At 37.2% G+C, this 26,307-nt stretch overlaps 1 protein-coding gene across 7 annotated transcripts in view; it reads right to left on the bottom strand.

Moving 5' to 3' along the window:
* Positions 1 to 26,307, bottom strand: part of nav1a (neuron navigator 1a) — a 208,809-nt gene that overhangs the window by 91,806 nt on the left and 90,696 nt on the right. For all 7 annotated transcript variants that reach the window (XM_055189484.2, XM_073874928.1, XM_073874927.1 and 4 more), the window contains 2 exons: positions 25,217 to 25,319; positions 11,906 to 12,259 (listed from right to left, as the gene is read on the bottom strand). In XM_055189484.2, the coding sequence (XP_055045459.2) occupies positions 11,906 to 12,259; positions 25,217 to 25,319 (457 nt within the window). The remainder of the gene's footprint in view (positions 1 to 11,905; positions 12,260 to 25,216; positions 25,320 to 26,307) is intronic.

The following is a 26,307-nucleotide window of genomic DNA, read 5'->3' as shown; positions in this document are numbered from 1 at the left end:
GGTTAGATCACTTGCCCACCGCGACACCGTCTTTCACCGTCGTTTTGATATTTTTGTGTAATTAAATCATTTAGTTTCGTTAGAGAGAGCAAACGCTTACAACTGAGTGTGTATGCTGACAGCGGAGCTGAACGCGCGTCACGTCACAGAGCAGCAGGTGTCAGATTTCATTTATTCCTGTCAGAGTGCGCGAGGCAAGCTGACTGACTAGATGATGACAGAAGCCGCGTGCTTACTCGTTGTTGTTATAATATACATATATGATGTTTAATATAACCGAGATTGTTTTGTTCTTGTGTTTTTCATCAAGAAAAATAATAAACCCATAATTCAAGCAGCGCTATATGGCGAAGTAGCCGGTTGCTCTGCTTGGGACTGGCGGGTTCTTTGAGAATTACCTGCGCACATTGACTCAAGCACTTAATTAAACCAGCTGTTGCGCTCGCATTGCACGCAAATTCATACGCGATTTAACACAGCGTACGCAAGCACTGCATTTAAACAGTTGCGTAATTCAAAAGTGAAAGTAAAATTTGCACGTCTGCATGCGCATTTATAAGCCCCTCCCACACGGTGAAACCGGGATTACCGGGTTTGTGACGCGCCGATTAACCGGTGGGAAAATTCTGTCACCGCGGCAACCCTATTCCCCGCCAGCCAATTTTTGAAATGTTGCCCGCCAGCATTTTTTGTAATTTTCACAAAAGTTTCACAAAATGCCTTCCAGGAAAATTTTCTTTGAAAAATATATAAACAAACAAATATATCAAATGAAAGAACAGACCCTCTGCTTTCACACAACAAACAAACAAAGAAAATGGGAAAAAACACGCCCTATCTATATTGTTTCTCTGCTTATAAACTGTTAAATATGGGAATTTTTCTTTAAAAATATTTTTTTAGCAAAAAGCTGAAAAAATTGAATTTTTGTGAAGGAATTTTCAGATTCAGAATAATTATCAAAACATAAAATTAGTAAATAAAGTTTTGGTTTCAGTTTTTTTTCATAAATTGGGTAAGTCTAGTGGATAATCGCGGTATTGCAGATTAAGATAAAAATTAATCAGGAACACTTTTTTATGCAAATGTTTTCTCTTATTTGACACTATAACTCGTAAATGACGGGGAAAGAGTTAAACATGGTATAACTACGGTTGCGGACACACAGTCATCTTGCTCTTGATTGTTCACGGACCATTTTAACAGGGTTGCCAGATTTGCACAACAAAACCAATCCAATGGCCAATTAAATCTAGCCCAATGACCACAGCCCAAATATACTTTATTTTTATAAATAAATTAATCTTACCTTAATATTGACAGCCAATAAACTAAATCCTTCAACATTTAACCCACAGGAAAAGCAATCCGCATTTTTAAAGTGACCACCGCAGAATTGGCAACACTGGTTAATGCACCGCTGTTCCAAAATGGCGGACGACTTAGGTATTCACCTTATTTTTCACGACAACAAGGGCGGCGCCATTGCTCTCATTTTGTCAACGTACTTCCGGCCGCATAGATGATGAGCCGCTGAGGCAGTGGCTGAAGGCAACGCGTTAAACTTGAAAAGCCCACTCAAGCGCCTTTATGTTTGTTTCTTACCAATTTTAACGGACGGGAAGCCGACTGAGGAACACCCTTATCCCAAGTAATGGTTCGACTACGATGTTCCGGTAACTTTAAACCACGCCGGGTGTTGAAAAGGTGGCCAGTTTCAGGTAAGCTATCTTAGCTAACTTTGTGCTCATTCGCCTAAAGTTAGATTTGTCCGTTCTACAAATGAAGAGTTTCGTTGCAAAACGAGATAAATCCAATTTTTTACATTTTTGTCAAAACATGTTTATTATTATGTTATCATGTTATTATTTTGTTTTATGGTGCTACTTAGCTGTATTTTTTAAGTTATGAAGATTTTAAATCAAAACAAACCAACTGCAGTTGCATTGAAATTAATTGGAATGCACAACCAAAAAAAATGCGATTTCTGAACAATTAAAAAAACGGTGGTTATCTCGTTTTGCAACGTAACTCTTCAAATACACTTAAGATCAGTAAAGTTAGTTTATAAAATGCAACTATTTTGAATGGTTTTTATTGTCCACCTATATTTTTATATTTACGATAGTACAACGAAATATTATAGTACATTACATTTTTACAGTAGCTCACGTGATTCCTACAAGTTACTGAGATTTCAGATGCTAGTTCATTTCTCTTTAGATATTGATAATGACCTATTAAACGACATATTATTTAACACTGAAGTTAGAGGTTGTGTGTATAATGTTACTGTCTCTTTTTAAAGCATCTCTCTCACACACTGTTCTGTTTATTTATGGATGCCATTTATATATTAATTCTCATGATGCAAGTTTATTTTAAATACTAACATAAAAATGTTTATGGTTATATTGTTTTCACAGATGCATTGATGTGTAGTAATGCGGTGGACAACTGTGAGGATGATACAATCAACATGTTCCTAAACTGTGATGCAGAAACACAATGGGAGGATCCATCCGTCTCTGACCACAACTACACTTAAAATCACAACTCAACCTGAAGCAACCTACATCTGATATGGAAAAACAACCTTGCGGTTTCCCGGACAGGGCTTATCCTGGTCCCAGGCTAAAATGCATATTTGAGCCACAATAATTTAAAAACACCTTGTACTGAGACACCTCAACATTTATGAGTGCCATGGTTTTGTCACAAGATGCGCACCAGCCTTGTTTTTTTGTAGGGTTTGTTTGTAAAAAATATAATGTCCTAATATAATAAAAACCTAGTCCTGTAAACCCTGTCTGAGAAACTGCTCCAATGTGATGAGCTGGCACAAATGTACAAATCTCTACTGAGAAACAACCATCTTTGTCAGCTTTACAGAGGGTTGATATTGCATCCATTACACAGTCGCCAAGCACTTTAACAGTACATACACCAACAGCTTCCAGATAAACACTTGCGATCAGCTCCTGATGACTCTGATAAAGCTGTGTCTTAATTTATTGCAGGGTGGTCTTGCTGAAAAGTTAGCCGTTTCTTAGTCCATAGTTATTTTTAAAAACCTTTACAATGTGACCTGATTTTACCTGTTGTAAAGTTACATTAAACCTTCATATGTGATCAGATGTCATGCAGTGATATTAAACCTTTACAATGTGATCAGATGTTGTGCAGTTATATTAAACCTTTACTATGTGATCAGCTGTTACCTGTCATGCAGCTATATAAACCTTTACAATGTGATCAGATATTATCTGTAAGGAATTTCTTAAACCATATGCGAGCTTCGTAGATTCCACTTAAAAGTATTTAAGTCTCCTGATTTGAAGGAATAAGTGTTGGCAAGTTTGCAAATAAATTCTATCATGGTACATTTCCATATAAAAACGAAATAGACTGGCTAACATGCACATTTGCTTTAAAACAGACGAAATCACTGTGTAAATATTGGTAGGCATAAGTACTTTAATAATTTCCAATGCTGCTCCATCAACTCCTTCTGACAGGACGAGTTAATATGTCCCATAGGTTACTTGCCGCGGCCCCTTCATATCGTCTAACCAAGAGATGATTGATGGGACAATATAAGACTATCCGAGCGTCGTATGAAGTTTTAACCGTGCTCCTAATTTAAAACATTTACAGCAGTAGCGATATTTGTAATTTCGCTAAAGTTATAGTGAACTACAAACAATCTTCTAACCACCAAACTAACCACCGAATGCACTGTGCCATATTAGCAGCGGAAGTCGGTTGACAAAATGCGGAAGAGCGAATAATTAAAAAGGGGCGAGGCGGAATAAGGTGAATAGTGGTCGCTAATGTATAGATACAGTATCTATAAGTGGCGTGACTTCCTGAAAAGGACATTCTAAAGCTAAAGCTAGCTCACTGTCTTATAGTGGGCTGTCATCAGATATGCAGTCAAGAAACTATAATCACAAATTTATGAAAAACCTATGAAAATAATCACAATTAATTCCTCCAGCCTCTTACAAACAAGTATTATACTATGTTTAAATAGACACCACACTTTAAAAGCCATTCAAATACCATTTTATATGGTAAACAAAGTATAATGACAAATGGCAAAGTCTGATGGTATTGCCATTACTGAACCATGATACCATCACAGTACATTTTTGTTAACATTTTACTTTATATATAAAGAAATAGTTCACCAAAATAAGAAAATTCTCTTAGAATTTACTCAACCTCATCACAAATGTATATCCATTATTTTTTTCACTTATTTGGGGGTTCACATGGCAAAGCTTCAACAACACATACTGTACATCATGAGAGAATTTTCATATTTTGGTAAACCATTCCTATAAAATCCTTTTCAAATCCATTATCAATATGTTGTTTTCATCTATTAACAAAAGGGTCATTTACACAAAATTAAACCTAATTGTAATAAGGGCCCTTGATGTGTTATTGTCTCACCAATGGTTATTCCCACTTAAACCACTGACCTAAATACACGCACACTCCCACATGCACTCTCCTACGAGATGTCTTTGTCTAGTTCAAAACCAACTCGCATCTCCGTCGATGGCTTTGTGGGCCGGTGTTGCTATAGCAACAGGCGAGAGCTGCACACGGTGGCGCCAGAATTCCCTGGCCCGCTCCAGTGAGCATGGGCGTAAGTGAGGGACCCCCTACTGAATATCTAAAACATCTCCCCCCATGACACATCAACAAGACAAACACAATCAGAAGATGAATTTTTATATTTATCGACCGTTTCATATTTATGAGACACTGCACCGCTGCAGGGTCTCAGATATTGAAACTGCATTAAGTTAAAAACATTTTAAAGATAGTAACATGGATTTTTGAGTGGGCTTAGAAAATTATTCAAGTAGTGAATGCCAGGAAATTCACCCACTGCAAAACTAAATCTGGCTACTTTGTCACTAACAAATTATTAACCAAACGTTAACGAAATGTTTAAGGGCACGCTTATGTGTGTAATCCTTTGTCATGAACACTAGAGCCAGTGAAGAGTTTACTGGTGGTAAAGTTAAGACCCCTGTCCAGTGCACATTATTATTTCACAATGAAGCTGTTGAAGCCCATGTAACATGAACCCAATATAAACAGTCAGCCACTGTACTGGCAGACATGCAAATGTATGGCTACATTACATAAGGGTTATAAATCTCTCTGTGATACCTTAACCTTATTTCAATGTCTTGCCTCCTACCACCTATAAAGACATCTTTTTAAACTAAAACTGAACCTCATAAGTGATTGATATGAAGTCCCATACAGAGGTCTTCTCTGGTCCAAAAAACCCCAACCCCAACCGAAATGACCCAAATCTCTTTTTACCGAAACTTGACATGCATTAATAAAAAATTTTAAAGTAAGACCCAAATCAAGAAAAACACGACAAAATTAGACCCGAGTCTGACCCGCACACACCAGTCAGACAGAAAGAAACCCTGGTGGCCTCATAACCATAACCATTTGTTATCTGATGACGACGACACCAAGGTAAACACTACAGTGTGCATTCAAAATTGATTGATAGGCCTGGCTCAACGAAAATGAACCTACCGCCAGCCACAAGATGTCGGAAGCGCTCTTGGCAAAAAGTGCACACACGCGAGATAGTTTGGGTCTTCTCACCATACTTCTTGGGTCTGTTCGCCAAAAACACATTCATTATAAACTACCAAAGACCTGAGGCCACAAATATACTAGTCTACATTTGAAGTGGATCAAAAACGTTCATCAAAGTTGTCCTTAGACAAGAATGGGGATTAGGTATAAGGTTTAAGACAACTTTTAGGAAATGTTGACTAGTGTATTATACCAGACCCATCTCCAAAGCACACGTGCAACCTGTTCGGGTCGGACCTCAGGTTTTCGGATCTAAGTGGACCCGTGAAGACCTCTAGTGCCAAAAATAGGGAGCACACAAATAGATTAACAAAGTATTGTTGCACATAAGACTGACGTCCATAGGATATACAGTATGCATTGCATTCGATTCAAGACAAAAACTGGTATATTAGAAAGTCACAATTATGCTGCTCACCTTATAAAATATCTGTCGCACCAGTAGTGTACTTACAATGCCTTGTTAAGTACGCATAAAATGTTAAGTAGACCAGGTTTTGGAACAGCATCCTGACATTTGGAAAAGTAACTCTGGTGAACTTTCGACTGAGGTCCACCCGCAATTTTTTTATAATCTTATGACTTTACAAACTGTATAATTAAACTACTGTTTTGTGAGCAACCTATCCCATTGGATGTAAATTTTAGGATCCAGTAATAAACTGGATCATGTTCACGAATTGAAGTCTGTTTGTGGGACACAAGCATGAGACATTTATTACATATGAAAACAGCTATCTAACAACAAAACACAAGGGATTGACTGTAAAGACTGAGTACGTCTTGTTTTTTATATATAAAAAAAACATTCAAATAGAAACTAATGCATGAATTGGAATTTGGATTAGTATTACAGACAGCACAACATATATCTTAAACCTATAGCCCCGCGAAGCAGTGGGTTACCAGTGCATTTTACCAGTGCATTTTATAACAGCTAAGGGGCGTTGCCTAAAACCCCCTTAGCTGTTATAAAATGCACTGTAACCCCACTGCTTTGCGGGGCTTATTGCTTTTAAAAACGGTTACTTCATATGCATTGCAGGATTTCATAAAATAAAACACAAATAAGTTGTAATTATATTAGTACAAATATTACTCTTCCACCAAACAAAGTAGCTCAGAATCAAGTGTGACTGAAACAGAGCGCAGTTCACAAACAACACAGACACAGCAAAGACACAATGAAAATATGATTTAAGACTGTGGTGTTTATTTTTACAAATCAACATTCATCTCATTCATACATTTACATTTATTATCGTGCAACTGTTGAAGTAATTTTTTTAAGTGAACTGTTTTTTTAAAGTTGCCACCCAGTTTTAGTTTAATGGCTTCCAAAAAAATGATCTTCTTTAAATAAACATAAAATATATCAAAATATATCAAATGAAAGAACAGACGCTCCGCTTTAAAAAAAATAAGAAAAAGTTTCATCCTACCTTCATTTGTTCTCTTTTTACCTCTCAAATGTTCAACTAAACGCTGAGATGATAAAATGTTTTGTGAAGAACGTTTGTAAGAGATGAGATTCAGAGCTTGATCAAAACTTACACTGTGTTTTTAGTGTTGAGTGAATGCGTCAGTGTTTAAGTTGGGTAAGATCCCCACCTAGTGAATAATAGCGGGAATTTGAGGTAGAAACTCCTCAGGGAACGTTTTCTCTTTATTGACGAGATGACTCAACAATATTTTATTGCCATTTATCTGGATATCACCATTAATTGTGCAATTGTAGAAAAATAAAAATATGATTAAAGACTCTGGTGTTTATATTCATAAATCAGTACGTAGCAACAGTGGCGCAGTGATACTTATGTAATGCGGTCTGAAACGTGGGGTAACCGGGGTATTTTATCACGGCTTAGAACGCGTTTCAACCAATCAGAATGAAGTACCAGAACGGGCCATTTTATAATTTACATTTGTGTCTGATGTGAGTGATAATGTTAAAGAGCCAGTAAGATGCCAATTTTAAGCATCCTATCACTGTTTATAAGTCCCGGACAACAGGTTTAAATGCATGCAAGGTCAAAAAACACTGTAATTTTCTCAAAATATCAATTATAAATTACCCCATTTCCCAGAGATCCCCAAACGATTCGTGTAAAGCCGTTCAACGACTCAGTCTCCCTAAACCCTAAACTATTCTGCTCTGATTGGTCAACTGACAGAGTATCCGCACAGACCACAGATCAGTGGAACATGTATTGACCTAGCGCTAACATGATTTACTGAGAAGACATTATAGACATTAATACACATCATTCATCATTAATCCAAGCAATAAGAACGACGATAGAAACTAACATTTTACACTCATTTAAGCATTTATGTAAACTAACCGGGTCGTAGGAAAACGTATGGTCAGCATGCGTTAGCCGCTTGTTAACGTGACTCGTGAAATGCTTGAAATCAGGTCATCCATTTTAGTTTGTCAACTTTGAGCAATTTCTCACTCATTAATCCTTTACCCATCATGCACTGCATTCATCTTAATACAGAAATGTGATGAGCAGACAGAATAAATGAAAAAAGAAGAAAAACAGTGTCCTGATACAGACGGTTACCATGGCAACTAGCATACCTGTGGAAGAGATATAAGAAAACCAACCAGCTTATGTGCTGTGTCTGAGCTGCGTAGAGATATCTGTGTTACCATAAAATTTCTGCATGTGCACACAGTATTGCTTTCAAAGGGTGTATGTGTGTGCATGAGTGTGTTTTTAACTGTAATATGCTGCATGGGATTTTTATAATAATACCCCAGAGAAAAAATATTGATCTAAGTTTGCTCCTACGTCTACTATGTAGACTTAATGATCGGTGTTCAATACAGGCATTAGATTTATTAGGATAATTTGATGAGAAACACTCTAAAAATGTGGTACTATACAGTATAGCGCCTATGAAGAACCATACGGGGTGATATAGCACCACTATAGCACCACATATGGTTCTACGGAGCACAATATGGTTCTACATAGGTTTTTTCTCCTTTGAAATATCTAACATATATTTTCTTTTCTTAATGAACTTCATAAATTAAAAATTAAAACTGCGATGATATAATCTGTGACTTGAGGTTTACACTTTTTTTGTTCGGCTTCCTGCGTTTCCTCTAATGCGCTGATAACATTCATGGCCTGTCTCTGTGCACTTTGTCACCTTGACAACTCAAGACAGCGTGATGCCCAGAAGAACAGCAGAGTGGAAACAAATACAAATCAACTGGACATTTTAAACCAGTCAGACACGAGGAAGCCAAACCAGACAAAGACAGCAGACAGTGTGCTGAATCAGATATCATCAAAGCAAGAGAGCTGAGAAGAAATGTTCTTATGTCTAAACATACTACACAGAAACTATGTGATGCATGCAGAGGATTCGTGTTTTACTGTAAATAACTCATTGTTACATTCAAACCAGCTGTGACCACAATGTGATCAGGACATTTTGTATGGTTGCTGTTGTCTACTGCTGTGGCGTTTTAGCCATATTTAAATTAGATTTAAATTTAAGTTTTTTACTGGCAACATTTTGCTCAAAGTTAAATAAATATTAAATATTAACAAGTCTTTGTCTTTACAGAGTAAAACTAAAATAACAGCATCAAGCAAAGCATTCTGGGAAACAAATCTGAAGCAAAAAACATAAAGGTTGATGGTGATTTCTGGTTCCCGGAATGCTTTGCATGGGGTTGTTGTTGTGTGGTTTTATTCTGTGGGGATGGGGACTTGTTGATATTTAATATTTATTCAACTTTTAACAAACTCTTGCCAGTAAATAACATCAATTTAATTCTACGGTAAGTTACCGCCAACCAGCTGCAAGTAATGCTGCGTTTACACCAACCGCGTTTCAGGCGTCAAAATCCTACCGCGCCTAGTTTGCCACTAGCAAGCATTTGACGCGCATCAGAGGCAAAACCTGCTTCTTGTGGGAGGGGCAAGTGCTATGCGGTTGTCTGTTTGCAAGATGGCTGATGTTGATTGTGTATTTATCAAGAGAGTTACCGGTTTGTATTTGGTAACCTTACTATAGGGGGAAAATAAACTACGCGAGTCCATAAACGTCACGTGACTCAAAAGTGAAATGTGTATTTACAACTTACCAGGTTGCCCAATGTCCTCACTGACACTCTTCCAAGCGAGGTCCTTTTTGTTCCTGTCTCTATAGAAATAAGAGACAGGAATAAAATTCCTGTGTCGTATAGCTCCAGGTGACTGCTCACGGACAATATCAAGTGTTCCTTTAGGTTGAATGAGTGACTCCGGGCGGGGCTGCCTCCACAGCAGCAAGCAGGCTCCTGATTGGTTAACGGGGCGCGAAATTTCCACCGAAGTTCAAATTTTTCAACTCAGGCGTCAGCTGGCAATTCCAGTCAAACACAAAATGCACAAAAAGCACCATTACCGCGTACCGCGCCAGGCGCTCAATTAGCGCGAACTAGACGCGAGAATGAGGCGAATCGTGTCTTCCGTGCCAAACGCCTCACATTGACTTAACATTGAAATCACTCACGCTTTACGCCTCTACCGCGGCTGGTGTAAACGCAGCATAACACTGTAATTTCTACAGATTTTTTTTACAGTGTACAGTTTAATACCCACAAAATAAGTATGTCTTTTAATAACATATATCAGTCCCTCCAGGATTTGATGACTGCTTTTGTGGCGGTAATTTCCAGAAATTTGCACAGAAAATTGTGATTTTTCCCCTTTCTAAATAGGATACCAATTCTTGTTTAATATTAAATTATTAGTAAGAAGTTCTCAAGTAATTAAATAATTAGGTAAACAGTCAATGATATAATACAAACAGAGAAACTAAATAAAAATTATCACAAATAAATACAAATTTAAGAAAAATACAGTGTTTTTAAAAACTGGGCTGCCAGGATGATTAAAGGAAAATGTTATTAAAATAATTAACCACTTCAAGCTGCATAAATGTTAAAAAATGTGTGATATTCATAAGAACATATGAATCAATCCTTATCATCGCCAACACCGACAGAGGTGTTGCGTTATATTTTTTTGTAGGGTCGCTCTTTAAAAAGTTTGAAAATGACTGACCTACAGTAATGCACAATAGCCACAAGTCTAAAACTACTGTTTCCCTAAAATGTGTGTTTACTTGTGTGTTATTATGTGTGTAAAGCCTGAAAGGAGAACAGTTCGGTCCTCACATGCTAACAGGCAATTATGTAAGCGGTTATTGGCATTTATGTAAGACATTTTTAATTTTGCAATGAAATAACAAATTAGGCAGGATGGCAAAATAACGTGACATACTGTTGATTTTGCGCTTTATGCCGCAATAGCGGAATCGCGAAAAACTGAAGGGACTGATATATGACATTTACAAATGATTCAACCAAATTTGCATGTAAACACATGAAAACTGGTATCTAGCAGATTTTTGATAGTTATTCACACTCACGGTCAGGGCTTATTTCTGCAATAACAACCGGCTGCCTGTACATTATTCCTTACTTAGTCTCCATAAACAAAACGTTAGTGGTAAATAGTAAATAGTTGTAGTTATGTTTGGCCTCAACAGTCTACTGAAGTATGCATTTATTTGATTTCAACTGCTGTCAACTGCCGCAAGTGAAGAACCCTTAAATGTGAACAGCTTGATTTTAAACTTTCTCACTTTGCAGTGACCGACTCTGTGGCTGTTAACAGCTATTCCCTATCAGACTAAACCAACAGTGCAGGTTAAGAGATGGCGACTTCAAAGCTTTGCTAACGGCTAACGCAAACACATCTAATTTCCTTTGCAATTTCCTAGCTTTGTGTCCACAAATAACCCACCACATAAACGCACTTAACACCGCATCTCCAACAAAGACCTATCCTCTACACACAGCTGTAACAGGAAGGCTGCACATTATTTTCAGGTGACTTAACACAGAAAATAAGGGCCAGCTTTGCAAGAGGCCCCTCAGGGGGACACAAACACCTCAGTGATGGGGACCTGAAGATGGCCCGTATGGCATGCAAATAAGAGCCAGAGGTGACTGTGACATAACTGCTTATTGGGGCCTGTGGACTGACAACAAATCAACCATCATTGACTTAAATGATTCATAATTTGAGAGAAAAAAAGTAAAGCTAATACATTATAATAAAAGATAAAAGTAAAGGGACAACAAGCAACCAGTAAAAGCTGAGAATATTTAAATAAATTACTTTATGTTGCCATCTCTGCCATCATGCAGCTTGAATTAATTAAATCAATAAACACTTACTCATTGGCTAGATCGTCATCATCAACGTCTACATCATCATCGTCTTCATCATCATCATCATCTGGTTGGCTCTTTCCTGTCAGGTTGCCGTCGCTAAGGTAACCAGACTTGAGGTCGGCCAGGTCATCATCGGCAGTGTCGATTAGCTGGATGCGCTGCAGGTGGCTGATCTGCATTGATGCACGGAGCGGTAGGGAGTGCGCGGTGACCCCTGAGGAAGGGGCGTCGCCAGCCTGCAGGCGAGGGCTGGATTGACCCTGGCGCCAGGAGAGAGGTGACGAACGATTGGATAAGCTGGAGATGCTGCGAGCGTTCGTCTCATCGCTATCGTAGCACATGGTGTTTTCAATACAGCTGAAAGACAACAAGTAAACACAATTATAATTATTTTATGAACATATGTTATCTTATTGAATATCTTTAAAAAATATTGGTTTTAGTAACACAAGTAATTTTTCTAAGTAAGATCATGTTAGAAGAACTTTCATTACGTTTTGCAGATAATGACTCCCGTATCTTACAAACTTATTTAGTAGACTCATCACATTTGTGTAGGTGTGTGCAGTCTCTCTTTTCGTCATTGGTAAGTGATACATCACCCCTGAGGATGCTGGGAAAATACAAAGTTGGTAAAACAGCTCTGAGGATGTCTAATTTCCTCATGCGTGCCTTACACACCACTCAAGCTTTCTACAGGAAGTGAATCACAGACACACATTGACCCCTCAGGCCCCTTTCTTTCATTTTAAAATAGTAGGCCTATGTCAGAGTTTGGCCAGCTGGAGAAACTGGCTGACCTTTCATCGCTAAAGCCCTCGCCTGGATAAACTCATATCCTATCCTTAAAGCGATTTTTAATGCTCTCATTTTGTTTCCTGGTGTCCGTGTTTTGGTTTTGACTTTTTAAGCCAAGCGGATGAACGCAGAATATATCCCACTGTCCTTGAGCTCAACTTTCATGGCAAAAAAGCCTTTTGTTATTAAGCATGCCCGAATTTAAAAGGAACGTACCAGGTCAAAAAATAGATTTAGTTTAACTCGCAACATCTGTGGCACAATGTCAATCACCACAGAAAGTAATTTCGACTCACCCCTTCACAAAAAAATCTTTCGAAATTAATCCATGAAGTTAAAAAACTTGGTTTTGCGAGTCAATTCAACCTACTATTTTAAGTTTACGTAAAAGTTGACATGACATAAATTAAGTTAAACAATTTCAACTTATATTTATGTTACTTTAACCTATAAAAACATGTTGATTTGACAAAAATGGGTAACACTTTACTAGAAGGAGTGTTCATAAGACTGACATGACACGTTTCATGAAGGAAATTTTATGCACGTTTATGACAACTGTCATTAAGTGTCATTTGTTCAGTTATGTCCTTTTTAATGCAAAGATGACATTGTTTGAGATGTCTTTGTTATGACAACTTGACATTAACCACATAATAACTTGTCATGACAACTTGACATTACCAAGACAACGTCACTGACCACTTTTTTACCAGTGATACAAATTGAATTTGTAATTAAGTGTTAATACTCTGTCATATAGTTTTATAACAACATCATGAATATTTTTCTTGACCTCAACTACAGTGATACAAATATAATTGTCATTAAAATGTCATGAAGTGTTAATACTCTGTAAAATAGTTTAATAACAGCGTAATGAATATTGTATATATATTTTTCAAGTTTCCTCCAGTGCCCGGTTATATGAAATGCCTTAAGTGAGGGTTTTCCTTAGGGATAAAAAATCCCTGAGGTAAATGATTTCTTTAAGAGCGTTGCAACAAAGGTCTTAACCATCACCCTTACCTAAGTGTTTATGCTAAGTATTGTACGATAGTCTCTGCCAAAACACGGCAGCGGAGAAGCGGTTGGTATAGTTACAAAATCTCACAACGTGAACAAATCAACGCACGCAGCTCAACAGACGGCAGATTTGTGTACAATAAAACGTCTTAAATAACAGACTGTAAAATACGGAATGTATAACTTGAAGCACTTTAGATTGACTGACGATCTAAGCGCTATTCTCCTAATAAATGCGCATCACTTTTCTATAAGGGATTATTTTGATCGTTAGAAATGCATGTTGGTACTTCATTTTCTTAAATAACCATAAAATCAGCCATCGCGCGTGACAGTAAGGGACCTGTTATAGTCCCTTAAGTTTTTAAGGGAAAATGGGACTTAAGGACTTTGTAGCAACGCATAGCAGAAGTTAAAGATTCTCTAAGCGAATTCACGCGTTTTAGAACATAAAACATTTTTTGTTACATACAGCAAACATCTCGTCACTATTTGCTTGTTGCCTGACCGCGGAAGGGAGAGGGAGAGGGAGGGGTTAGCTACGCTCAGTTTTGTTTGAAAACATTTCGAACATAGAAAAGTTACGTCACACAGATTCGCTTAGAGCGCCTTACGTTGTGGTGAGTGAAGTTTACAGTTGCTTTGAAGAACCGGACTCGCACTCGCTCACTCCCTCCTGCGTGTTTGTGCATCTCTCACCCCCAAACAAGGTCAGAGCAAGCGCCCTCTTTTTAAAATTTCTGCTAATATGACAGTTAACAGCAAAAGAGCGCTCACGCTTCAATATTTGATTGACAAGACAGCTGACTCAGTGGTTGCTTAGCAATATGAAAAGCCGCGTCGCACTGCTCTTTTTTAAAAAAAGGCAGTGCGTCGCGCCTTGCGTTTGCAAGCGTTTAAGGCGCTTTTGGTGTGACTGGCCCCTTATGGTTCCCTAAGTGAACACTTAAGGGTTTTTCTTGCAACCCATTTTTTATTAAGGGTACCCTTAACCTTATATTTAAGGGATTTCTTAGCTTAAGGACTTTCATGCAACCGCACACAGATGTTTAAGAAATTAAATCAATCATTCAATAATAATAATTATATTAATAAATATTATAATTATAATTATTATTATTTAAATTGATACAATTATTGCATTTGGAGACACCTAAAATTAAATAAAAACTTTACAATAATGGGTTAAACCATGCAGTGTTGGGTCGGTATCACTGGAAAACAGTTAATTAAATTAAATTAATTAAATGGTTTTGTTAGTTTTCTCTTCTGTCAGAAAATTTCAGAACCATCTGTGTGTATTGTGCACATACATAAAGTTAAGTATAATCTTTTGACGTGTCTGTTGCATTTTGTTATGGTATTTAAAATTATTTGATATAGTATTAACACTTAATGACATTTTAATTACAAGTTCAATTTGTATCACTGTAGTTGAGGTCAAAAAAAATATCCATGATGCTGTTATAAAACTATTTGACAAGAGTATTAACACTTAATGACATTTAAATGACAGTTTAATGTAATGTTAACCTATAAAGCTAGGTATTTTCTTAAAGGACAAGTTCGGTATTTTACACTTGAAGCCCGGTTTTCAGATTGTTTATGAAGAAATAGAACGATTTTGACTGAAATTTGGACATATGCTGCTGGCCCGAGAATTTTCGGGTGTTTGTTCTATCAGCCCCCACCTCTACAATGGCTGTATAGGTGCACAGGAACAATCCTTCCTAAAATGCATTAAACTTTCATTTACAAAGACGTGAAACTCACAGAGTGGTCAGAGGTGTTCACTGATATGCTCACACAAAAATCGCTGCAAAAGACGCATTCTAACAGGTTTTAGCGTAGTTTCTGTCCAACTCCATTGACATGTATTAGATGTGCTGTGAGGTACGGTATTACTCTGCGCCGGGAACTTTGTTTGTATACCTGCAATTGGCAAAGGCGGATTATTGCCACCAACTGGGCTGGAGGGTCTATTATTTAGGCTCTCAATGGAAGAATGTACGGGTGTGAGGCGTTTGGAAAAATAGGTCCACAATTGTCAATTCATGATAATGAGGGTGTCATGTCAGTCTTATACACACGAGTAAAGTGTTACCCAAAAATACTGCATTTTTCTTTTACAGTGTTACAGTATTGCTCAACTAGATAGAGCTCAGAATCTGGAATTCACATACATTCACAAAGAGCTGTCAAAAACTTCAGAAAAGTCAGAAGAAAAGACAATTCAGATGACTGACGTGAACATGAATTATCTTTTGAAAGTGGCAGGCACTTCTGTTCACTTGACTCTTGGGCTGAATAAAAATAATGACAGTGACTGGCACTCCGTTAGTCCCTCAATGGGCAATTCAATCAAATGAATAGAAAATAGGACAATTTAAACAGTGCATCATACTTAACATCTTCATTTATGCAATTGGCAGATGCTGCTATACAAAGCGACTTACAGTGCATTCAAAGTATCCATGTTAACAGTATACTGTATGTGTTCCCTGGGAATCAAACCCATGACCTTTGCTCTGCTTACACAAGTGAGAATACTGAAGCAAGCATTGTTATGCATTATAAGTGTTTTAAGGCAAGCTCACTGTTTTGAAGGCTCTTTCTTCACATGACAGACTCTCTAGTCTGCTCCTGAGCCGGGGCATTAGTGTTTATGTGCAGATGATGCATTAAAATCAGGGCAATTACGTTTAATAGAATGACTCTGCAGCTGCTGAGACAGGGTAATGTTATACCGTACTAAAATCACTCACTCAAACAAACATACTCAGACTAAGTGAAAGATATAGTGCTAAGATACTGCATGCTTATAGATCTTCAATGAAACCATAATGCACGCAAGCATTTTATTTTTTTATTGCGTGTGTGCGTGAAATGTGCATGGCTAACAGGAATGCCTTTAAATCGCACACAATGCGACAAACGTGTTTTAGTCTTGTTTTTCAGCAAAAATATCTTTAACTCTTTCTCCGCCATTGACGAGTTAACTCGATAATTAAGAGAAAACGCTTCCCTGCCAATCACGAGTATTTCCGGCTATCTACAATACTGCTATTATCCACCATGTGGCGCTTCTCCACAACCTATAAAACCCGAAAGTATCGCTCTAGGGCAAACAGCTGTATGTCCGTGTAAGTTTTTCAGGATCGCTCTGAATCTGATCTCTATCAAAAGTCCTTTACAAAAATGTAATTTTCTCAGCTTTTTGCTCAAAATTTTGTGTTATTGAAGAAACCTACCCATATTTGAGAGGTGATAAAAGAGAACATATAAAAGGTTTTTTTTTGAAAGCAGAAAGTCTGTTCTTTTTATTTGATATATTGTATGTTAATATATTTTAAGAAAAACATTTTCTGGAAGACATTAAACTTTTGTGAAAATCATGATAAATGCTGGTGCTAGCTGTCAACTAAATTGAAAAGCAAAACTGCATGAAATGACAAAACATATATTTGATTGGGTTTAGTTGTTTTAAGCACAAACCTAACTAAATTTAATCCCAATGTAGTTGATACTTAAACTCATAATAGCATATTGTCGCTGTCCGATGAAAACCACGTATGTCCATTTTGCCGATTTTGAGATTTTTCGACGGATTGAATGTCCAGGTTCATTTCCGTATACAGTATGCTTCACATATCTAAATTGCCAATGAAAAGTTGTGAAATCTGATTTTCACTTATATCCATTTGGTGTCAAAGCTGTCAATCACGCCGCATATCTCCCGCCCTGTGGAAGCATCTCGCCAGTCTCGTAAAGTTTCATCGAAGCTCAGCACTGGATAGTGGAATAAAAATAGCCTGGTGAGACAATGACTTTCCTTCATCGAGGTAAACGTTTCCCCCTGACACCAGACTGACGTCTAGGAGTGACAAAATTATGGTAGGACTGTGCAAACAAAGTATCTGTCTAGCATAGGTGTTATTTACACCGGGGACGCTGGGGATGTCCCCACCACTTTTTAAAAGCATTTGGTTAAAATGTTCTGAAAAATCAAGCAATGCTTAAGACTGGTTTTGTGGTCCAGGGTCACATATGTTGCGTTGTATGCTTATGTTGTGTTTTCTTGTACATATGTAATGAAATTCATTGTAATCATTGACTAAACGCGCTGCTGTTTTCTACGGTATGGTGCTTTGGTACTGTTCGGTTGAGCTGGTGTTGCAGGGACTGTCACATGTGTACAGTCGACAGTTCATTGACCCTTCATAGTTTGCAAGAGACATTTAATAAATGTATAATTAATATTAAATAAACTAAGCGTATTAAACTAAGACGTAGGCTATTTAATAAACTGAGCGTATTCATCTGTCAATATGAAACGCGACTTGGCCATTCTAAATAATGATCGGAAGAACGCGTATCGACCACCGTTACTGTAAAATATGCACGTATGTCCATTTAAACTCAATTTTGGTCAAATGTGGATTATATCATTACACTGGCAAGAATATGGTTACATGTAAAGATGCTGTACCAAGTATGACAACGCTACATTCAACTGCTTTTGAAATACAGTGTTTTATTCACTTCCTGAAAAGTAACCGTTTCGGACATCCGTGAGTTTCATCGGGCAGCGACGATATTTAAAAGTTTCCTGTGACAGTAATTTCTTCATGCTTTAAAACTGCTTGAATGTAGCTGTACACCCTTACAGCCTCATTTAGTATACACGTGGATCTATGAATATGCTAATTAGTCCCCGCCTTTTTGCACCACCTCGGACCATAGATATATATGTATATAGATGCTACATTTGTTAAACTGTGTTGTTGTGATTGGTTACATGTTTGTGACGTAGGAAACCGAGGCGATTTCAAACAGCAGGAATGAGATGGAAAATTCCTATTTTATGGAGAAAATACTCAGCAATGGTGGTAAATGATGAATTTGCACATGATTTATTTTATAAAGAATATTTAAAGTGCCACATAGACATATAAACAACAATAAAAACTTGATTCTCACCACAGGGGGACTTCAACAAAAAACAATTCGCCACTGTGGTGGAGCAAATAAACGTTAAAAAGGTATATTCTTTGAAAATAAGTCTTAAAATCGAAATATATGTTTGCTTGCATGATAATCTTTGAAAAAAGACCAAAAAGTGACAAACCCAAGCTGTTGGGATTGTTATTTAACCTATGCTGGGTTGTTTCAACTGAAATACGGGGTTGTTTTAACCAATAGGTTGGGTAAAATATTTACATTTTCGCCTGGGTTTGTTTCTTTTTGACTCAACGCTGCTTTAAAACAACAAGGTATTATGTTTTTTTTTTATTACTGGAAAACAAGACAAAAACACTGATTAAGAAATTCTTTTGGCAGTGCACATACGTAGTAGGTTTTTCCCTTTAACTAATAAGTAATGTAAGATTTTAAACAGAAAATGATGTGAAAAAGTGCCCATAGAAATTCAACATCGTAAAGTCCACATAAGCAACAAGGCCACACCTCTGACATCTGTTGATAATGTTACAAAACATAAAGTATTTTTTGAGATAAACTTTCTTCAAACCTATTTATTTGCATTGAAACATTACCAGCTTCCCCTAGAGTTCTTTGTAAAGGAGAACGTACTGCTTCTCTAAACAAAACTCTTGCAAAACACAGCCACTACTGTAGCTATGATTACAAATACATCAATTCAACACACCAGCCCTGCCAGAAGACCTCACCCGCCATGTGTTGTTTTGTGATGAAATCCATCCCTACACTGTGGTTTTGTATGTGTGTTTGTAAACCTTGGAAAGGAGGAAACAACAGAGTGAGGTGCTGATGTGAGAAGGACAGACAAACATCTGCAGCTCTGCTCTATTTCGTGACTGTTGGATGCCTTTGGTCAGCACTTGTTTGGGCTGTGTTCATTTGGACACATATAACATTTCTCTGAAGGATATTATAGCAATGTATACTACATTAACATTGTGTTTATGAATTGACAGAGTGTTTTGACATAGCAAGTGTTTATCAAAACTGCCCCTTTCAGTGACAGGATACAAACAGGGCTTGAAACTCTTGATATGTTTGGTCATGTCTGAATACTCTAAAAATTTATTTCTCAGTCCGCACAAAATTAAAATTGGCCACCACAAATAGATGTTTGCACATCGCGTTTATCACTAACATTACCTCTGTCTCACATGACAGTTTCTGTTCAAACACGGCGGCGTCCGTCAACGGCGCTCTGCTGAGCCTCATTTAAGTTGCATTTAAGCATATAATGCTGACGTGCTCGTCGCGAATGTTCCGCCACAAACTGCAAGTTTGGAAAAACCTGTTATGGTGTTTCTGATTCTCAACCTGTGGATGTTTTTTATCGCTAAAAGGGAGTTTGGGAACTTATACCAGAGCACAGATGACAACATGTTTGCTCGAGACAGCGCAAGCTAGCACAGGTAAAGCTAATCTACAATATAGCGATGACGCTGTAGTGACGATTCTCTTAGACAATCAGTGACCTACTGTGTTTTCGCGTCACATTTAGTATCAGCTCGGGTCACTTGGAACCCCAACAGAGGTGGTACGAAAAAAGTATCGGGTACCGCTCTGTGCACCTAATGGAAAAGCTCCCAAAAGTAAACTGACCCGATCAAACTAAACCAAACCGTGGGGTACTATGCAATGGAAAAGCGCCATTTGACTATTGGCAGAGTCGTTTATCCAGTACTATGGGGGTTAAAGGTGGCCTTCTGATTGGTCCGTTTGAATGTATTGTGTTTGGTCAAGTACAGTGGGGGTAAATGTGATCTTCTGATTGGTCAATTTGAATGTACCTGTATTAGGTTAGGTTTAGTCACATGGTCAAGAGATAGAGGATAAAGGTCACCGTTTTCAAGAGCTCTGGACCTTTGGCTTTTTTCCCCCTTTGCTTTTCTTCTTCACTTGAGTTCTTGGGGTTTAGGCCATCAGGCCATGATTCCAGTTCTCAAGTGTGATTCTCTGTCTTCTAAACTCTCTTTCTTTCATCTTCTGTTCTTTCTACCATTAGGTAATATCTCACATACATTGGAAACAGTTAACATGTAATATTTACACTTTCATGCATTTATAGTGTAACCATTTCAATTCAATTGTAACTTTAAAGGACAAGTTAGGTATTTTACACTTGAAGCGATTTTTGTGTGAGCATATCAGTGAACACCCCTGACCACTCGGTGAGTTTCACGTCTTTGTAAATGAAAGTTTAATGCATTTTAGGAAGGATTGTTCCAGTGCACCTATACACCCATTGTAGAGGTGGGGGGTGATACAACAAACACCCGAAAATTCTTGGGCCAGCAGCATATGTCCAAATTTCAGTCAAAACTGTTCTATTTCATCATAAACTATCTGAAAACAGGGCTTTAAGTGTATAATACAGAACTTGTCCTTTAAGTCAGTACTGTTATTAAACCTTTTTATTTACAAATCTGTTGTTTAGTTTGGATTTAATGTTAATACTTAAAGGAACAGTATGTAAGAAATGTATATAATTTAATCATAAAATCGCTGTGATATGTCACTAGACATTAAGAAATTATTTTCATTTCAAATACTTATATCACTGACAACAGTGGTCTGGCCAGGATATTGTCTTTTAAAAAGTGGAGCTGCAGCCCTCAACTGATGTTTATGTTGTCATTTTGTGTATTGGCCAGCAGTTGTGTGATTGCAGTACCAGTTTTAGCCACAAGTTTCGTGATTGCAATAACAGTTTTGGCCACAATCCTACATACTGTTCCTTTAAATGCTACCTATGGCAATACAATATATTCATACTCTAGCAACGCTCTCTGAGATATTGTGTCTGAAACCCGGGAACGATTGCAGTTTTGTTCTCCTTCTGAAACCTGAGATCCCTTACATTTTCAACCCAGCATTGGGTCAAAAAGAGACAAACCAAGGAACTGGGTTAAATAAACCCTGAAAATGTTTATATTTGACCCAACAGTGGGTTAAAACAACCCAACATTTTGGGTTAAAACAACCCAGCATTGGTTAAATTACCATCCAGCAGGTTGGGTTTGTCCACTATTCACCCAACGAAGAAAATAACCCTTCGTTTTTTAGAGTGAACTGACCACAAATCTATCTTTTAAATCCATTGACTTTGCTTCTGTGTAGAGATGCATAACGATTAATCGTGATTAATCTATAGCAAAATAAAAGTTTTGTTTACATCATATATGTGTGGGTGTGAACTGTGCATAATAATTATGTTTATATAAATTGGCACATATGCATGTACAATTTTAAGAAAAAAATATATATTTATATATTAAGTATTTATATATAATATAAATTATACATGAATATACAAATGTATATACACACATGTAAACATTTCTTAAAGCAACACTAAAGACTCTTTGCTCCAGGTTAAAAGCGTAATTGTTCATTACCACTGTCGTAAATACTGCAGCATAGCTGGCTCTGATTGGATTGTAGGTCTGCGGTAAAGCAAGTTTATTTAGTTTTCACTCGAACTACAGGACCACTACCCGATGGTCGGAAACTTCTTTAGTGCGGTTTTGGCCGATAGAGGGCTGCAAAGCGAATATGAGCTGGTGTTTTGAGTGGATGAACCACTGAAACTTTTTTGGAAACGTTATTTTAAGGTAAAAAAAACCCTTTGGTGTTGCTTTAAATATATACATGCATGTGTGTGCATTTATCTATACAAAAATATTATACACAGTTCACACACACATATATGATGTAAACAATTTTTTTTTATTCTGTTATAGATTAATCGCGATTAATCGTTATGCATCCCTACTTCTGTGTAATAAGTGGGATAATGCAGGTTATTATCAGTGATGCCGGTAACGCGTTACTTAGTAACGCGTTACTCTAATTTTACCACTTTTTTTAGTAACGAGTAATCTAACGCGTTAATATTTCCAAACCAGTAATCAGATTAAAGTTACTTATCCAAGTCACTGTGCGTTACTATTTTTGAAATTTTCCTTAGTAAAATATATATTTTCTTGTATATTTCTTCTTGCGTCTCGGGAAGTGAAGTCAGGTGTGCGACACGTCACGTTTTCAGCACGAGGACAATTCAGGTCACGTGTAAGCGACACAAACGTAAACAACGTACAATGGAGAGAGAAGAGAGATGCAGCTACAAAAACACTACGTCAAAAAAAAAAAAAAAAAAAAAACAGACAGACGGCGCAGACAGTGAAACTAAGAGCAAGTCCCACCCGGTGATGCGAAGCAGTGAGCAGGAGTTCATCCACTACCCAAACAACAAAAGCTGGACTTCAGTGCAAAACCAGTAAGTGTTGGAGAGTTGAAGAACGAAAGTAACAAAGCGATTTTCTCAGAGCCCTGATAACATCTAAATCTCACTATGACAGCATATTAGCACATAACTTCTGAAAGAGTTGACAAATATCGCGTTATTTACTCACCGATTTCCACGTGTAAATCCAGAACTGTGTTTTCAACCATGTTAAGTACATTCCAAAAGCGGTCTTTTTTCGCTGAAGATTGAACCCCTACAGCTTTTTTCTTACAACGCGTTGTGTTTCTCGGTTCATGTGTTACAATACTGATAAATCTACAAGGTATAGAACATCCTGATGACTTCTCAGTTTTTCAAAATAAAAGTAAGTCGAGTTTATAGAGTAAGTAGATCCTGTCGGGTCAAAAGTAACACTTGTTAGTTTTGTCCCGCTGCTAATACTGTGTATAATATGGTAAAAAATTGATATTATTCTAATTTGATTTAATTTTATTTTCATAGTGTTCAAACTATTGAATTTTTGTTTAGTCTCAGCAATTTAAGTTTGTACTGTTGGTTGCTTTTGAAACATTTGATAAAACTGAAATTTAAAATAAAAATTTAATTTAATTATTTTTTACAAAGATAAATGACAAAATAAGTTTGCAGTTACATAATAAAGAGGTCATAGTAATATATATTTAATAAAAACAACTGTAACACAAAAATCTATCATGTTTTGTGTTACTTTTGACCCACCTGTGTGTTACTTTCGTCCCTGCTGTCAAGGTCAAAAGTAACAATTCACTACTCTTGTTTAAAGTGAAATTATACAGAAGTCGTTTTACATTTGTTCAAAATTCCGGCTGGTTTTGATAGACCACACTTGTGAGTTATTGACCACAGCAAAATATATCTCCCTCTAAAACATTAATTTTTAAAATTAAGTTTTTCTGAAAATGGCCCCTGCTCACCCCTATTTATGTTAGTGAAGTCAAGAAAGACTCATAAATATATATATATTAGTTTTTTAAAACACAACAGTTCAACTTAAAATGTCAGGAGATACATTGTTGACGTTACTGTTAAAAATGCACTTCCAATAAAGTGAGTGTTGGCAAAACCGGTTGTCATTTTTAATGTTGAGGCAGTGGGGGTGTTGGCAGCTACTGGAATGTAACTAACAAAGTAACTTGTAATCTAACTTAGTTACTTTTAAAATCAAGTAATCTGTAAAGTAACTTAGTTACTTTTTAATGGAGTAATCAGTAATCAGTAATCAGATTACTTTTTCAAAGTAACTGTGGCATCACTGGTTATTATACAAAACCAAGACCCTTGGAAGAACCATTCTGATCACTTCGTCTGGGGTTTTGGCAAATTATCCGGGCCTGACTGCATAATATTTCATACATAAATGAGTAAAAATGTATAAAATGACACAATGGCTAACAGGGTTACCAACCTGATCTCACAAGAACTTGTATGTATTTTAGGAGTTGGCAAATGCGTACAAAGTGAAATGTACCGCATAATTATTAACAAAAAACAACAATATCCAACCTCACCCCTAAAACCCCATTCACACAGCACTTTGGTCCCTAAAAATTTCCGTTAAATTGGCAGAGAGACTTTTGTGTGAACACAAACACATAAATGTTCTGGGATCGCTCCCGTAAAGAGGACCTAGTAACATTGCAGTAACATTCACGGAAAGCATTCTGTGAGAACAAGATGCAGAAATAATGTCGTAAGCAGCATGCCGTAGTGAGGGTGCGAGTGTCATCGCAACAAGAAGTTATGGTTCAGCTTTTTGGCACAGGAATTTAAACACAGATCAACATTAAGAAAGAGAAATGTCTGCAAACTGGACTGAAGAAGAGATCATAAATTATAAAACTAAAATGCACCTGCCTAGTTTATCGAGAGAGAAAATTAGCAAGTGCTGGACTTTAAATACGTCATGTGTCTTTACAGGATCTTTATGGTATGTTTGTAAATTTACGCACAGATTCTGGAAATTCATTGGCCGTGTGAATGAACCAAAAATTAAACAATCCTGGACAAATGCATTTTCCGTGTATTTTCCGTAATCTCTGTGTGAAAAGGGCAAAAGGTGAAAACAAATCTCACAACGTACAAAGTTGGTCTTACAAATTAATACAAATTTCCTAACTCATAAAATACAAATTAAAATCAGATTGTGTTAGGATTACACATTTGGATATGCCATGTGCTAAAATACAGAAGTGTGACCTCTATACCTGTGGCTGAGCTGCGAGCCCCGCAAGCTAGACATGGTGTCTTCCAGGTTCTGCCGGAGGTCGAGGACATTCTGAACAGTGCGTTTCCTTTGGGATTCGGGATCTGCAGGAAAGAGCAGAGTGAGGAGATGATGAGCGGCCTTTTAGTGCAGACATTTAACATAAACAGAGATGCGGCGTGCATACATAGACATACAGAGACACTCTCACCCCATGCGTGTAAAAATGTAAAGCACGTGGACTGAAGTCAAGAAAAACAGTGCATGATGTTAAGCCACATTGCTCGTTTTCACTGACATGGCATTTCATTTTTAGAAAGATCAAACAAGCAGCTTATCCTTATGCTATAAGTGCACCGCGCGACGGCAGAGAGGAATATAACAGCTCAGCGAGTGGGCAGCGCACGAATGAATTAAACATTACGCTTCCACCCTGCCAAAAGCTCTTTAAGCTACTGTACCAGAGAGTTCACTTAAACAGGAAATTAGTATTTATAAAAGGTCTTCTTTCAATGTAATTGCTTTCTTTATTTAGGTAAATGTGCTTATATAGATTTATTTTACATTCAAGTTGTAAAACTAGACGGAAACGCATTAAATGTCTTAAATCTGAAAACTGCTGACAGCGCGGGAGCCGTTTCATCTGATCAGCTTCCCACCCTAAACAAAACAGTGCTAGTCTAGTGTAAGAAGATCATAAAAGCACATCACTGTGGGTTTAAAAAGAGATCAATCTGCAGTTATCAGCACATAACCTTTTATATTTATTCACTACCACTTCACGTTTGGAAAACAGTGAGCTATACAGACGGCACTATTGCATTAATGTGTTGTCTGTCTATAAGGGAAAGTAAAAAACACAAATATGAGCTCTTTAAGATCTCAAGTGTTTCTCCAAGACAGCACTGAAACTAAATACAGGACTTTTAGTATTTAAGCTTAAAGGTAAAGATCATGTCATTTTTGTGTGCACATCTCACAGTCTTGATTGTGTATTCATGATTATTGAGTGTGCCAAGACAAGCGTCTGCACTCTCGGTTTGGTCTTTACCTTCCGTGACACCTTACTTCCCCCAAAACCTCATCACTGGC

This window comes from Misgurnus anguillicaudatus, chromosome 13 (genome assembly GCF_027580225.2).
Source record: "Misgurnus anguillicaudatus chromosome 13, ASM2758022v2, whole genome shotgun sequence".
In the NCBI taxonomy this organism is placed as follows: domain Eukaryota; kingdom Metazoa; phylum Chordata; class Actinopteri; order Cypriniformes; family Cobitidae; genus Misgurnus; species Misgurnus anguillicaudatus.
This window is presented reverse-complemented; position numbering and strand designations above follow the sequence as displayed.